General features: G+C 38.9%; 1 protein-coding gene across 2 annotated transcripts; it reads right to left on the bottom strand.

Annotated features, from left to right (window-relative positions):
* Window positions 1-13: 13 nt before the first annotated feature.
* Window positions 14-16,963, bottom strand: ptpreb (protein tyrosine phosphatase receptor type Eb). 2 transcript variants are annotated; one of them, XM_053509770.1, is made up of 21 exons: window positions 16,908-16,963; window positions 11,938-12,104; window positions 10,328-10,399; window positions 9,755-9,851; window positions 8,668-8,741; window positions 7,597-7,730; window positions 7,418-7,508; window positions 7,265-7,341; window positions 7,124-7,160; window positions 6,567-6,664; window positions 6,336-6,455; window positions 5,628-5,791; window positions 4,746-4,881; window positions 4,512-4,661; window positions 4,287-4,380; window positions 3,905-3,981; window positions 3,324-3,458; window positions 3,034-3,159; window positions 1,744-1,895; window positions 1,347-1,482; window positions 14-1,211 (listed from the first exon to the last, which is right to left on the bottom strand). In XM_053509770.1, exons 3-21 carry the CDS (start codon window positions 10,395-10,397, stop codon window positions 1,137-1,139), a joined length of 2,043 nt encoding a protein of 680 aa, XP_053365745.1. In that variant the 5' UTR covers window positions 10,398-10,399; window positions 11,938-12,104; window positions 16,908-16,963; the 3' UTR covers window positions 14-1,136. The 2 variants fall into 2 exon arrangements, with proteins under 2 accessions (XP_053365745.1, XP_053365746.1); XM_053509771.1 differs by lacking the exons at window positions 9,755-9,851; window positions 10,328-10,399; window positions 11,938-12,104; window positions 16,908-16,963 and adding an exon at window positions 8,847-8,932.
* Window positions 16,964-17,516: the final 553 nt, after the last annotated feature.

Genomic DNA, 17,516 nt, shown 5'->3' with positions numbered 1-17,516 from the left:
TATATATATTATTAGCTATGTATGATGTTGTTAATATTCTCCAGACAGTCTACACCGTTCAATTACTGCTTACTCAAATTAAAATACAGTGTGGGTGGAATAATCAACCCCTTTTGCCCAGACTTTGTAATTCTGCAATCACCACCATGGTCATTACACCATCATCACATTAGTAAAAAGAAATCCATCCAAAACAGGATTTAACATCTGTCTGTTAGCAAGTAGCCGAATGAGTCATTTGAGTTCACCTCGGGCATCTAAAAGCAAAATAATTCACAAATGAACTGTATTCTGTATATATCTGAAAAGATTGTTCAAAGTCTTCTCTTACTGTTTCTGTTGCTATATTTCTTAAAATATCTAATACTTTCAGCTAAAATTTTACATTACAGCAGGTCTGTAGGAGCCATCTCGCCCTCCAGCACCACCGTTTGGCTGAAATTATTAAAGAAAAAGAAAAAAAGTCTAACAATTTTTTTTTCTACTATATCGTCTACACTTTACCTGCTGTAATCACAGTTAGATGGCTTTTATAAGGACATTTGGTCACGGCAAACAAATCGATTAAAAATATAGCAGGGTCTGCTTAATTCCAATGACTCACTTTTTGGCAACAGAAAGTCCGACCATTTAACAAGCACACCTGAATCCAACTAGTGTCCTAGGCTTGCCAGTGTAGTATATAATAACTGTGTATATTTAACTGCAGGTGAGTACTTGTTAAATGGACCTTTCTTATAGAATAAACAGATTTTACAAAACAAAATATATAATACATTCCTAACACTTGCTCCATTTCAAATAATAATAACAATAGTAATCATAATCATAATAATAAAAACAATACTAATCATAATCTAAAAAAAAATGTTCTCAAAGTATATAAATAAAAGAATTCTAGTATTTAACAAAGTACGAAGATACAGCAATCTAAATGCAAATGCTGTGTATCACCTTCACACAAGTGAGGACTCGCTTATGTACAAAACAAAATCGTGTTGAGTTCAAAGTGAAATTATTTCAATACTTAACAACAGAAAGATGAAGTGCATAGAGTGTCATGGACCCATAGCAAGAGTTTCTTCGAACTCAAAACAAACTTGAAATCATATCAGAAGTTATAAAAGCAAAATTCATTATTTAAAATTAGCATAGTCTGAGAAGATATCTACAAAATCTTGTACCACTTTGTAGCAGAAGTCATACTGTTCCTGAAAGAAAAAAAAGAAAACATTCGCTCACATATTAGAATGCAAAATAAAATGTTGAGAAATATGAAATAAACATTTATTCACAGTTTTATTTATTTAGACTGTGTGGTTTTTATAAGTGTGAAAGGTTCCTACCACAGTTTGGACCATGTGTGGTCTCTGGGTGCGTAAACTTTTCACAGTCTGGAACACGTCGAGTAAACCCTCGGCTTTAACCCGCTCCAGAATGTTACTGAGGGCGATGAACGTTCCGGTCCGGCCCGCACCAGCACTGATCAAACCAAGACACACGTGGTTTCTATCATGATGTGCTCTCTGATCTGTGTTTGTGTGTGTGTGTGTGCGCACATATAAACATCTGCTTACAGAGTAAAAAAAAATCTGTGTTTTTGACGTGATTTAAAGTGTGCATTTTAATATACTACGATAGTGAAAGAAAATAACAGTATTCAAAATTTTACTCCCACTCTGAACTTTTATCTCTGTTATCATTGTGCAGCTCGGGTGTGTGTGAGAGTATGAGGTCGTGTACCTGCAGTGCACCACGATGGGGTGGTTGCCAGATTGCTGTTGTTGCTTCTGCACTGCAGCAATCAGATCAATCATTCCTTTTCCGTCTGACGGGATTCCGATCTCGGGCCAGCCATGGAAGTGAAAATGTCTGACCAGACGAGACTGCTTCTCCTGGACAAAAAAAATACAGTGAGGTCAATAAGTATTTGATCACCCTGTGATTTTGCAAGTTCTCTTACTTAGAAATCATGGAGGGTCTACAATTTTCAGCATAGGTGCATTTACACTGTGAGAAACAGAATCTAAAAAGAAAAATCCGGAAACCACATTGTATGATTTTTTTAAACAATTTATTTGTGAATTAATGTGTCAAATAAGTATTTAATCACTTGTTTATCAGCCAGATTTCTGACCCTTAACGACCTGTTATTCTGCTTTGAATTAGTCCAGCTACACTCTGCTCATGAGGACAAAGTGAAAGGAAAAATCAGTGCAATTCTTTTGTCTGCATGAGTTTATAGAGAAAATTATTTTTCCATTATAGAGAAAAGTCATGGCAAATCAACACAAAGTTCCTCTGACTGATCACCTTCATCCTATAAAAAATCATTATATTTGGATTTTGATTGGCGCAGTCTCTCCCAGCATGACCATGTCCTTATTCACAGGGAACGAGGGATCACCGGACGGTTAAATGAGGATAAAAATAATGTCAAATCATATATGGAGATTCAGAGAACCAGTATGAGAACCAGAGCATGGTGTTCTAGAAAGTGATCCCCACCACCAACATCATCATCATCATCACAAAACACCAGATGAGTGAGCAACTTTTCACTGAATAATGCTCATCTGTTCAGGACATCTTCAGAGATTTCCACATTAATCTCTAATCACAGCTTTACAGCTAATCAGGGGCGTCTGTGAGCTCACGCAAGCGGAAGGAGCGGATAGCGCTGTCCGAATGTGTGACTCCGCCCCTAACGGTGCGTGAGCGAGCAGTTCGAAAAAGATGCCCTAGGTCGGCTGGCGTCACGTGGTTCGGAGGAAACGCCCTCCTGACTGAGTGGTAGTAGTAGCCTTAATGTGGGAGCCCCCTAGTGACGGGGAGGAGTTGGACACGACTAAATTAGGGAGAAAATCAAGGAAAAATCCAAACAAACAAACAAATAAATAAATAAATAAATAGAATAATACAAGCTTGATTCTCCAAAAAAATGATCTGCCAGGATCTGGACTTTCTTTTGCTCACATCATTTGACCCCTAATCAATGAACAGAAGAGAAAGAAGCAGGTCGGTATAACTCACAGGTGTGTACGTCAGCATCAAATCCCGGAGGCTAAACGTCTCGTAAAGTGTGTCTCTCTTCAATTCTACGTTGTATTCCCCGAAAAATATGTTGCCCTCTGCAGGCCAGTAGCGCACACATTTCTCCTGCAGTCAGAAAGACAAAATCTGCTGGTACAAGTGTGCTTATTAAAGGGTAAAACACTTTTGTTATATGATTCAGATTAAAAGCATGCAGTCTGGGACGTCAGGGCAGTAGCACTACCGTATAGGCGTTGCTGTTGCGTTAGTGTAACGCTGCGTTAGTGTACCTGCTCTCTCTCCTTTAGCTCTGTGAGCATGACAATAGAGTGACACTTCCACTCCCACACCATGCGCCAGAAGTCCTGCACCGTGTGCGCTAACGGGCCCTGGGTCGCTATGAAGTAATCCTTTTGCCTGTAACCCTACACACAACACACAAATCTAGAGTAAATACACACTTTCTGTGGTTTATCATGAAATAACGTAAAGTACATCACTACACAAATATAAAACTATTCCGCTCCACCAAGGAAAGCAGAAAGACAGCGAATGAGTGCAAATGATTTGAAAATAATTATAATTCTGATTTTGTGGGGTTTTTTTTTGTTGTTTTTCATGCTAAATGTAACTGATGTAATATTATATTATAGAATATTATATACAGTATAATTTAATATTAATATGTAATGTTTTGATTTCAATAGAGTTATTTTAATTCTATTATAACAGAACATTATATTTTATTGATTGTAATCTCTGGTAACTGCTACGTTCACACTAAACACTATGAACAACATTACTGTTTCAAATAAAACAAGGCAGTTTGCATGTCCATGACAATGTGTTCATTATCAAGAAAGATACTTACATCTATAAAAGATGCGTTTATGTAATCTGTGAATTCCTGTCCTCTTTTTACAGATAATATGACTCGGTTGAAATCATCTGGAAAATAGATGCAAAAATCAGGTCGAAACCTTACAACACTAACTAGCTGATATATATATAATACAACAGTTAGATTCAAACTAATAATCTGATTGGATGAGCAGCGTTGCACGTGTTGTGATATAGGGCATAACAGCACTGTGAGGTGTAACTCTATGTATATGAGTGGGCGTGTCCCAGGTGTTGTCCAGTGGTTAATGACACTAACTGTGTGTCTCAGCTATATAACTTAAAAACAAGGCAGTCACTTATACAGGCTTTAAACAGTGCAGAGTGTCAGTAATATAAAATGATTTCCTTACACGGAATGATCTGCAGTACTCTGTTCTTCCTCATGTTAGCCGACAGATTTCCAGTTCTCATGTTTTCCTTCATAATGCGAACATTCGTCAGTTTCTGCCAAAAAAATAATAAGAAAAAAAAAAGGGTCTGGATAAACATGCTGTGCTTTTCAAAAGCCAATATGTGCACCTTAAAGATTAGATCTAATCTATGAAATGCTCTAAAAGTACAGTAGGCCTTATTACTCTGAACTCCTCTTCAAGCCCCACTCTGTCCATGTGTATGTGCGTGCTGTGGAGTCTGTGCAGGTGGCCCTCCAGCGACGAAACGTCCAGCTCGGTGTCGCCGAACAGGTAATGCTCCAGCAAAGCTTGATAAATAAACGAGTACTGCATCTGCAAGCATGAGAAAAGGAGTTCTTACAGACTGGGAGTGATGGTGAAAAAGTCTGGACTCCTGAAGACAGAACGAAGTCTTACGTCTGTCTGTATGAGCTGGCAGCGCTGGTTACGTATTCGGGACACGAAGCCGAAGACGTCCACTCTGCCCTCGGTGAGCATCATATTCATCATGGCATCGATCACGATGAACGTCCCGGTCCGTCCGACACCAGCACTGGAGGTTCAGGAGAGAAATAAAGAAATAATCAGGCTTTAGAAATGAAACCTTTTCATGGAACTCAATTAGTCTGTACTGTAAACTACGCAGAAAGTCCTTAGATATATAACAAGGATTAGTCTCATAAAACAAGCCTGAGATAAATGAAATTTAAAAACGACAGTGCAGTGCTGTGATGAGTCAGTATAATGTGGTGTTCCTGCTGCTAAGTGTTATCACCTCTATTTGATGGGTTTCTTCCTTTAAACAGCTTACATGCAGTCACACAAATTTCCCAATTCCCTTCTAAACAGTCGAACACTTCTACATTCATCCTGAGAGCCATTTCAGGATGATAACTGAGCTGCTTTGAGGTTCTTTTTTTTCTAAAACCTGTGCCGGGTCAATTCTCTGTCTTTCCACAAGATGGCAGTATTATACCAAGCTTATACTATATACTGTACAGTGGCAAGGAAAAATATGCGAACCTTTAAAAATTTCATGGTTTTCTGCATTTATTTGTCATAAAATGTGAACAGATCTTCCTTTTAGTCAAGAGTATCGGCAAATATAATGTGCCTAAAATACTAACACAAAAAAAACCTGATCTTTTATGTCTTTATTGAGAACAACCATAAAAACCTTAGTTTTTCATGTTTGTGCCGCATAAGAAGAACACGCTAATGCAAGTCTGAAAAAGTCTGAAATGGCAAATTTACATTTACATCCAGATGAAACCTGTTGAGATCGCCGATCGCTGTTACCTGCAGTGAACGATGATGGGTCCGGCGTGTACCGGGTTGACAATCTTGACTTTCTTAAGAAACTTGAGCATACCAATAGGGGAGAGCGGCACACCAAAATCAGGCCAGCTGGTGAAGTGGAGCTGGGTGACCAACCTCGGGGATCTGCAGCCGTCTGGAGCTTGCTGAAGTACAGACAGAACCATCAGAGACTACTTTAACATGTGTATATCGTTTTTACCTAAACCATCACAGTAATTTGCAAAAGTCTGGACCTTCCTCATTTCTCCATATTGTGCTTCCAAAGCTTTAAAGTCGTTCTGAGAAACAGTTCTCCAGACTTTCTGAAGGACTTTTTTGTCTCTTATTATGTTCACTCCAGTCGCTGTACCTGAGCAGTTTCACAGGAATGTGTTTGGTTTGTTAAGCCACACAGTGATCTATGAATCATTCAAGCACAAAATCATCTACATTAAGTCCTGACCCAGTGAGAAACAGGTGCAGATGATGAGAGATGATCGAGTGGTTCGACCAGACGAGAGGGGAAATGAGGTCGCTGCTGAGGTTCTTACATGAACATACAGTTTTTAAGTGTACCTTTTGTTTAATCTATATAATGTAATTTTATTTAATAGGAAAAGGGGGGGTCAAGACTTTTACACAGTACTGTATTACAGTAGTCTGTAGTTCTGTATTCTGTATTCGTTCATGTGTTTATCTGTGACTCACATATTGCACGCAGAACTTCCGGATAGTGTAGTCCACCAGCACTGTGACGTCCTCCACAGATACCCTCACACACCCGTACAGCCAGCAGCCCTGCTCAGGCCAGTACTGACAGCATTTATCCTGACAGCACACGCAAATGCAAAATCCATTTACACCTCCTGATCGTTCCTCCATTCAAAGGGCAGACGGATGCTTAAACTCGACACTTTATACAATATTTATGAGTTTTACCTCCTTCCTCTCCCGTACGTTAGTCAACATGACTATGGTGGCAGTTTTGTGCTCCCAAACCATTCTCCAGAAATCAGCCACTGTCTCTGGTTTCGGACCTGAGAATACACAAAATTATGACAAAAATTATGCTACTAATATTACACATTGCCAGAAATTATGGTGTATGGTGTTGTGACATACAGTTAATTATAGTTAACTATGACCGACTAATTTGATTGGTCAGCAGCATTGGACGAGCGGTGATATTAGACAGTAACGGCACTAGGACGTTTAACTATACAGTATGTATCACTGGGCGTCCCAGGTCTTCTACAGTGGTTAATTACTATAACTGGAATATAAAACTATTTTCACCCCTGTTATTTACACTAACTGTCGCTCGCTAACTGTCGGTCGCCAGCTTCACCAGACGCGGTTAGTTAGTTCGGCCAGGCGCTGAAGGATATGTGTGGGCGGAGCTAAATTACTGGTTAAATAAAAAAACAAATCATAATCTGTTGATAATAAATGGTGTTTGTAAAACAAAGAAAACCAAAGCACAATTCTAAGCTTACCTTGAGTGGCGATGAATTTGTTTTTCTCTTTGTAACCCTAAACAAAAATATGTGCACATACATATCATCGTAATCATTATCATCATCACACTATTTAAAACAATAAATGTTAGTTAAGTGAAGGAGAAAAAACCTACTCACGTCTATGTACGAGGCATTAACATAGTCTGAGCACAAACGGCCGTCAACGTGTGAAAGTAACACTCTGGAGTGATCATCTGTTCAGAGGAGTACAAAGATTAATAAAGTGCTGCTGTGTGCTTCTGTTCATTTGTGTGTGTGATTATTACTCACAGGGCAGTATGTTCGGATATCTGTTCTTTTCTCTGTTCTCCTCTCTGCTCGCCTCCTCGAACGTGCCACGGCCAAAACCGCACGGCAACGACTGTGAATAAAATAGCATGAAAGTATAGTTAATGAAAGTATTGCAGAGATGAAAGAGATAGAGAGAGAGGTGGAGAGTGTGTTCATACATTAAATTCCTCTCTGAAGAGCTTGCCATCATCAGCCATGCGCAGGCGGTACTCCTCCTCCAGGGAGTCCAGTGGGATCGGAAAGTAATGCTTTGATGGAGAAGGAGATCTGGGAAGGAGCACCACTGTTTGTTCTGAGAGACAGAGAGAGAGAGAGAGAGAGAGAGAGAGGTAAAGACAGGATCAAAGAAAATATACAGCTGAGTTCTTTGTAAAAAAAAAATGTAAAAATAAAATCACTCTTTGATCATTTTTGGATATTGATTTATGTTTACTGTGTGTATATGTAATATAAGGAAAAAAAATATTATGTCCATAAGTGTTCTTTAAACAATGTATGACGTCATAACTGGCAAAAAGGAGGGACGAGACACAATTTGCATAACTCCTCCTTTCTTCGCAACTTGTGCATGTTTAAGAAAGTCCTGCATTCTGATTGGTTACAAAAATGCACTTCCACAAAAGGCAAGCTAGCAGCAGCTCGATTGTATTCAAAACTATGGACAGTGAAATGCTGCATTTAAAACAGCTGTGACACTCAATGCATGAACCTGTTAGAAAAACTGGAGTATAATATGGAACTTAATACACTACATACTCATCATTACTGAACCTGCATTGAGACTTTTGGACATGTGACTAGTTAGAGCAACAACAACAATAACAATAATAATAATAATAATAATAATAATAGAGAGTACCGGCACTGGGATGTTTAACTATTTGCATCACAGGTATTCTACAGTGGTTAATTACTTGTAACTGTAATTTAAAACTATTTTCATCCCTGTTAATTACACTAACTGCCAGTCGCTAGCTTCACCAGGTTATTAAGATCCGCCAGGCGCTAAAGGATATGTGTGGGCGGAGCTAAATAACTGGGTAAATAAAGAATATTTTAGAGAATAAATTATACACAAGTTTTAAACTACATTTACTTCCTGGCACTTACTGTATGTCTGATGTGACTGACACCTTCTCATGTATAAATAACACCGCTACTATTATCAGCACAAACTTTAAATGTAATCCAGAGAACAAACCCTGAGCTGAGCTGACACTCGGTCTTACCTTGGTCCTCCAGGAAGCCATTGGGCAGCTTTTTGTCAACTGAAGTGACGAGGTCCTTCCGCTGTTGTCTGAACCTTATATACCCGAAAAAAACATTCAATCAGATTTTTTGTAAAAAGCAGACACAGATCATATTAATAATATTTCAGTAAGTGAGAAGGACGGTTAAAAGACCACACCATTTAAAGCTGTTCTTTCTCATAGGAGACAGAGTTTAGATTCAAAACAGCAGCTGAGAGTTAAAGACTGAGCAGCTAGAGCAACTGCTTTTACATTTACTTCACACACACACACACACACACACACACACACACACACATACACACACAGCTGTTATTATTGCTGGGAAAGACCACACATGCCCCACCTCCACTCATACACACACACACACACACAATATACACAGCAAAGCTGATTGTTCTTTAGACTGTTATTCATACAGAATATAATCTGGGGTTTGGGATTTCATTCATCGTTTTTGGTTAATTGAACCCAAAACGGAACTTTTAATGTAATCCAAAGCAAGACATTTTATTTGCAAGTGATAGAAACCTTATCATTATTATTTATCCTAATGTTGTGCTCTCACGTTGCATGTTTCTATGTAAAACATCATATTTATGTTACATTACATATTTAATTGTTGTTTTAAACTGTTAATCTTTGACATGTCTAAATTTCCTACAGTCTACCTGAGCTTCCAATAACCAACTGGACTCCATATGAACTTCTCCACATCTCCAGCCTCCTAACACACAGTATGAGTGCAGATCAATCCCTGCTATCTGTTATCACCCAGATGAGGATGGGTTCCCTGCTGAGTCTGGTTCCTCTCAAGGTTTTTTTCCAATTAACATCTCAGGGAGTTTTTCCCTCAGCACCGTCGCCCTCGGCTTGTTCAACAGGAACGATCTGATCATTCTGACTCACACACATTCACATTTCATGCAAACTTCTGTAATATTCTTATGATTGTGTAAAGCTGTTTTGCGACAATGACAATTGTTAAAATCGCTATACAAATAAAATAAAATTGAATTGATTTAATATGTAGCAATGTGACTATGGCTATGTGTGTGTGCTTTACCTGAGCAAGTAGACTGTGAGGAGGATAAAGATGATGAGGAGGAGAGAGATGATGAGAGCAGCGGGTAAGATGTGAGAGCCCTGGGGAGCAGGAGGCTCTGAGGAGGGGGAAAAAAACGAATAAACAAAAAGCATGTTTAACACAACCGGACCAACTTGAATATTTCTTTTAGAACTTTCTCCCCTAATTTAGTCATTGCCAAATCCAACACGTCACTAATCATTATCAAGGCTACAACCAACCAAAAGGGAGGGCGAAGGCTATCAGGTCTTCAATCAACCAGGTTTTCTAACGGCTTGCTCACAAACAGTAGGGGGCGGCATAACGCACTTGGACAATATCGTTATCCTCTCCTTCCGCTCGCATGAGCTTACAGACGTCCAGCAGTAACCATTGTCTTATGTCACCATGATTGATGTGAGAGTGCTAAAATCAACAGCCCCTCCCCCCGCCCACTGAAAGAGAGCGCTCAGCCAATCAGTTCTCTCCGAAAGGCTAAACCTTTGATCTGCGGATGATACGTTACTGCTGCACCACTCAGGGGCTAAACTGCAGAATTTTGAATGAACCTACCTGCAGTCCAGTTCGCATGTGAGGAGCTGTTCAATATGAGATGTGTTGCCACCAGGAACAGGACCATCATGACTAGAAGAAGAGACAAGCAGATGTTGTAAAGACAGTAACAGAACAATTCATAAGACCAGACAGCCAGTAATCAACTTATAACTTAAAACATTAAAAAGTGTTACATCAATCCAATTTCTCTAAAATTATCTCTTCATTTGATGGAGCTATTCTCACACCGTCTCCTGAGACATATCACATATTCCTGTGTTAATAGTGGTAATAGTTAGTACGTTATGCGCTAAACTGGAACGAGGTCAGAACCTCCCACTCTGGCAAATTAAACACGGTATACAGCAAGTGCACGTATGAAATGCACATGTTAGCACTGGCATGCTTGGCTCTGTGCAAGCGCTAAAACGTCCCTGTTATGCCAGGCTGTCCGTGCCACGCGGGCCAGACGTGTACAGCTGTTTCAGAGCTGCTTAAAGCCAGCAGTCAAACCTGAAACAAATGTTATATGTATGTAATAGAGGAGTTATGTATTGTTTAAACAGAAATACATAAGTGTTTTAAGGTTATATCATGTTGCATATAGAGTCAGATCCATAAGTATTCAGACAGTTATTATATTACAGTGTAATATATTCAGTCTCTCAGTGCAGTGTTCCTCCAGTAACTTTATACCCACTTAATACTCTATGTATTAAAACAGAAATATTTTTATTTTAAATAATCAAAAACAATAAACAATCTGGATACGGTTAAAAAATAATTTAATCATGAAAGGGTTAAAAAACTAAAAGAGGAGAAATGTGAAATCTGTTTGGTCAAATATGAGTTACCTTAATAAAGTGAATGACTGGGGGACATACGGTACATCATGTCCTGGTGGTGACTGTGGTGCGATTTTGGTCTGTAATTTACCCGAACACATGCACTTTTACGATGAATACTCCAACCTAAGAAACCTTGATTGATTTATGGTCTACTGAGGAGACTTTAGAAAGAAGGTTTTCATACAGTTGAGGCGGTAAAACAGTGCTGTTTCTTTATGATCCTCCGGAGGGCGCTCTAAACTATTCCAACACTGGCACCCCGTGTTATAGGAGAGAGTTATTTGCTAAGTTTGTTTAGAAAAATTGATTATGGTGGGTGGATGACAGAGATATGCGCTGATCTTTTTGTTTAATTTAAAGTTAAATGTTAAACTCTTGTATTTGAAGTTACTTTGCATTGTTTAAATGTTGCAATTGGTTTTTAAGTGATAAAACTAATGTTATGAGGAACGAGTTACATTTAATTACTAATAAAGCTTAGGTATAAAACTTTCGGCTTAAGACAATCAAATCAGCAGAGTGGTATCGTGTTAATATCCTATCAATTGGTAACTTGTTCAAAAATTAGTCTGGTTTTGACTCGTCCATCCAGAGAAGGCTCAAAGGTGAAAGGACCTGGGACGTGATGCTGTAAATGCAACTGATTCTGATTACATGTGTCTATTTTCTCAGGTTACATAATCCAGCCAAGATGCTGGATACTAACTCCACAACCATGCCCACTTTAGAACACACACACATACACACTCAATTACATTCTCTAACCCCAAGCATACTTACAGACGGAGTCCGAGTCAGCTGCTCACTTCACTTCTTTATGAACACTAGTCCAAAATGTCTCCTCGCAGCATAGCTTTTTAATCACTTTTCTTCTTTTTGTTTTACTTTAGAAGAATCGGAGACGACATCACGACCGCGAGAGACGCTCCAGCCACGGGTAGTCACCTCTTACGTTAGAAAGGACACAGAAAGTCAGATGACATAAGACAACTTGTCAGTCAAACATGTGCATGTGTTCTGCTTTATGTTCTACTTCACACCCACACAAAAAAAACTATCATAAAGTAGCATAAAAACACGTTCACACACACACAGCCAAGCCATTTACTTGACATGTGGTTTGGAGGAGGAAGGGAACCCACGCTGGTGGAGGTAGAAACATGCACAGAAACTCCTGGAGCTGCTCCAGAACCGAACAAGCACTTTAGATACACTTTAATCTGGTCTTTCTGTTTTTGAAGCTTAATGCTGTACAACTTGTAGTAAACGGCCTGTATTCATTATAGGGGAAAAATAGACTCATGTAATTACAGTATGTATTGCGATTCTTTAATGTAGCACCACACTGACACAAAAAACTTTTTTTTTTTTTAACGTTTGTATTTGATATGGGAAAAATGTTGCAGTTCCTCTATGATCCTGCAGGTGGCACACTCAGCAGGCAGCACATGAATTATTTAGAATTGTAACAAAACCTGCATTAAAAAATGTATAGCTGTATATCCTGATAATATCATATCGAGTATATGAGATTGTTAACTCATGATTGTTAACTTTGACACAGATATAAATACCTCTTGGAGATTCTTCTTCCTCCTACCCACCAACCTGCACAAGCTCAGAGACGCCCTTGATTCACTGCGCTTGATTGGAGACAGAGGGCGCGACCCTTACCTGCCCCTCTTTAGGACTGGAAGTTAGAGAATTTCCAGATCTTAAGGCGAACACTTTTCTGTTGCACGACTTGAGCACCATGGGAGGTTTCTATCTGGCCAACTGTTACAAAGAGGTTTTCTTCAAAAGGAAAAATCCTTCCTTTAGATGTTTTCTACACTCGTCCTGGCTTCATGGTGTTACTGAGCTCACCAGAGTATTCAGTCTCTTAAAGAAAGGTTTTTGTTATCTCTATGATGTTTTTTTGACACAGCAATAACATAACAACAATTAAGGGTGCCCCCGAGGTGTACCTTCGCTTGGACCGTGTATCTCCAAACAAAAGAGCTCTTAGGAATGATGTCTAAACTTACTCAGTAAAACCACATTGCACTGCAGACTGTCTTTTTACATAATTATTTGAATATGAAACAATGTGTGAAGTGTTATTTATTTTAAAACCTCCCTTCTCTCTAATATGCTAAGTATCGGACCAGTGCTTCACCAGTCTAGGCAGTGTAACGGCAGGTCTCGTAAAGACTGTGTCTATTGATTTTGGCCCTATGGATCAACGCAATCAGTAGAAACAGGCAATCGATCCTCTTGGTAATTTATAGATGTTACATTTGCGGATCTCGCATTTACCCAGATCAGGTTCTGATGAAAACTTGGCATTATTAATCTCCTTCCTTTTACTTACGTGGTTGAACAGACAATCTTCTGTGGCCCATGCTAGAGGGGAAAAATCAGAGCCAACCTGATCATTTTAGAGACTATAGAGCTGCAGTCTATATTTAATAGAAACTGACTCCTGCTCTAACTTTTACGACTTCTGAAATTATTAGAATTTTTTTCTTTTTTAAAGGTGCATTAGATAAGATTTGTTGGGAGAAAAAGTCTCCAAGATCTTGTTCAGACTGCAGGCAAATCTGACTTGTTTCACTTATCTGATCTTTAGGACAGAGTGTCTACACTGTTATGTGAGCATGATCAGATCGGATTTGTTCAGACTGGCAGCCCAAATCAGACACACTGTCGGCCTAGCTCCACTGGTTTACATGGTAACAACGCTGGAGGCTCCCACGCACCACGATAGTTCCTCATATATCTCTCCCTGTGTCTGTATGTTCCCTCCCGCTTTGCCTGTACTGATGCATCCTCGCAATGTGCTATCAGACGTTTTATTCCGTCCTCTGTCCAGGGACTATTTTTTCTCCATTTCCATACCACGGTTAATCCAGACCCTCTTTCTGAAAACACAGGCAATCTAACTACACCGAAAATGTAAGGGTGCAGCTTTTACATACTTGATATCACTTAAAAGCTGAGAAACAACCCTCTAAAACTAAAGCAACTTAACTTTCTACAATTTATATATCTTCATTTCCATCTCTATTTTTTTCATCGTCTTTCAGCTTGTTTTTCAATCATAGATCCGTGTCCTATACCATTTCAACATCAGGTTGTGAGAGACGTGATGGACAGTTTAAAATCTGATTCGAACAGGGAGAGCGTCCCGACTGGGAAACATTTTTGGGGAATCCGATCCAAAACACCTTTGGATGTGGTTTAGATTAGATTTGCAAAAATTAGATTTGATGTGTTCTTTTTTCTGTTCAGACTAGATTAAAGCAAACTGATTTCAATCTGGATTTGCCAAAAATCGGATTTGGATTTGCATTCTGAAAAACAGATGATGGTTAAACGTGTAGAGCAAAACAAGATTTGAATTTTATGAATTTTTTTTGTTAAACTCACCCCATTCCCACCTATATACACCAAGCCCCGCCCACACTTGAGAAGAGTATATTAAGTTAAGTTAAGTTAAGTTAAGTTAAGCCTTAAGTTAAGTTAAGTTAAGTTAAGCCTTTATTCGTCACACATACATTACTGCACAGTAAAATTCTTTATTCTTCACATATCCCAGCTTCTTGTTAGTAGGCAGGGGTCAGAGCGCAGGGTCAGCCATTTTTTTTTTTTACGGCGCCCCTGGAGCAGACAGGGTTAAGGGCCTTGCTCAAGGGCCCAACAGCGGCAACCTGGCGGAGCTGGGGCTCGAACCGCAGATCTTATTGTATAATTCCACACATTCCAGACAGAGAGCTTTTACATTTTTTAGCACTTGTTATAATTTATAATTATAACATTATTATTATTATATGTAATTTACAACATTATTTAATTTTGTAAAAAATGAAAAACATTTACTATTTGCACCTTTAATGCTAATCAGCTCGCAAAGCATTTTTCTCAATTAATTTGCTTGTAAGTGCACAAAGCTAACATGCTGCGTTACTGATTATTAATGTTAAAACCACACCCTGATGTGTGTCTGTTCCTGTCAACATCAGTAGCTGTACAAACACACAGCTGAGCCTCTGACAACACCAAGCTGGGGATGAATGCCTGTATGTGTGTGTGTGTGTGTGTGTTATATTCATGCCAGAATAAAATAAACTCCTTTTTTACAGACCTGACATATTTATTTCTAATATGTAACACTTTATTGTGTTATTAAACTTTACAACGTTTTTTACAACTAAGGTTAACATTACACAAAAATAAATGCAACATGCAGTTTTTAAATAATGATTTCATTTATTCAGGAAAAAGATATCCAAATCTACTTGGCCCTATGTGAAAAAGTAATTACCCCCTAAACCTATATCTGGTTTTGCCACCCTTGGCAGTCTTTCACCTCGCTGTGTCCAAGTTTTGAGATAAAGCTAAAATCTGAAAATAGATCTTTATTCAGCCAGTAATGGAGGATCACAAGGTTTATCAGAAACCTGAGAAGCACATCTGTAGTAGTTTTTTCTAAATAAAGTAGTGTTGAGTTCCTAGACTCTTATCTAAAAGGGAGTGTATATATATTTTAAATATAAAAATATGCTTAATCAAAGTATTAGTAGACACATGTGCCTGATTATTGTGGGCTTTTTATTGCTTGATGTAGCAGAGACTTATCGTAGACACTATTTCTATCTATCTATGGAGTTGGAGCACAATTCATTCCCACATTTTGGCTAATTCATGCGCATGAGATGATGGCATCTGTACTAAAGACTCACTGTAACTCTCACTGCATCAGAAGGACAAGAAGGTGCAATTTTAAAAGAAAGACAGCTTGTAATACATTTACATTAGTTGCTTTTTTTTGTTTAGTTGCATGTATGTGTCCACACTGGGGCTCCGTCCTAATGACGCTGACGTTGCCGTCACTGATGCTCGCACGCCTAAACACAAGCATGTGTCCTGGAGTGATACGAGGCCCTGAGCAGAACGTTTAACAATATGACATTTAATCAGGTTACAGATTTGTCAGACATTTCTGGTGACGTTTGTTCATTTCTGTAGAAGCTGCAACCAGCTTCAGATCCATAAGCAAAGAGAAACAATTTTCTTATTCTTTTTGGAGCAATAACTCTCTCTCTCTCTCTCTTTCTCTCACACACACACACACACACACAAACACACACACAAACACACACACACACACACACATATTGGTCTTGCTGTCTTTCTGAGGACCTCCATCGTCACTGTACACAGTAATGCAGCTAATGAGGTCCTGATGGGGACGTGGCGAATGTCCCTACTGTCTCACATTAGGCATTTAGTGAAGTATAAACACACACACACACACACACACACACACAGGGGACACTAGTCTAATGCAAAACAGTAGTGTCTCATTTACTCTTTTTAACCTGCATATTTTCAGACATCTGAGTGTGTGTGTGTGTGTGTGTGTGTGTGTGTGTGTGTTAGGGACAAAATAACATGACTGCACGCGCACTAAGACACTCGGATATGCGACATGGAGGCAGGCATAAAGAATGCAGGATGTGTGTGTGTGTGTGTGTGTGTATGAGTGTGTGTGTGTGTGTGTGTGCTGGACACACAGGGTAAAATGCAGAATGATTTACACATGCGTGTGTTTAAGAGTTAAAACTGCGCGAGGCCTTTTCTTTAGAATAATAATAATAATATATATGATAATACAAAATAATATAATAATAATAATAATAATAATATAAAACAGCTCGGCGCGACACACACACACACACACACACACAGAAGCGTTTCCAGCTTACCGTCACGCGCACATCAGCGGAAGTCATCAGTGTAATAATATTTATTATGATAATAATAATAATAATCCAGCGCTGTGTGTGTGTGTGTGTGTGTGTGTGAGATGTCTGTAAGAGATGCGGGTGTTTTTTTCCTCCTTTGCGCCTGCACGCGCCGGTGCTTCCCTGCGTCACTACGTAACGTTAACGTGGAGCGCGCGCGGCACGCTGCGTTCACCTGCTCCATTCACACAAACTGCACGCGCGCGCGCGCAAAACGCGGACATGCGGAATTCACGAGTTTCAGAAAGTGTAGAGACTGGAGATCAGATTAGATTAGATTAGATTAGATTAGATTAGACTTGTCACTGAAGTCACTGTACAAATGTACAAAGCCAATGAAGTGTAGTTCATCTCTAAGCAGAAATGCATAAGTGACACCAACACTCCATAATAATAATAATCATATGATGTAGAATGTAGATGTATGATGTAGATAATAATAATAATAATGTAGAGGTGAGGTGTAGTAAAGAAGTATATATTTATTTTATTTTTTTTCTATATTTGTAGAATCTCTTATTTTATATTTTATTTCTTTATTTTAATACTCTTTGTTTTTTTTCCATTTTA

This window comes from Clarias gariepinus, chromosome 13, assembly GCF_024256425.1.
Source record: "Clarias gariepinus isolate MV-2021 ecotype Netherlands chromosome 13, CGAR_prim_01v2, whole genome shotgun sequence".
NCBI classification, from domain to species: domain Eukaryota; kingdom Metazoa; phylum Chordata; class Actinopteri; order Siluriformes; family Clariidae; genus Clarias; species Clarias gariepinus.
Note: the sequence above shows the minus strand (reverse complement) of the source record. Positions and strands in the feature narration are given on the sequence as shown.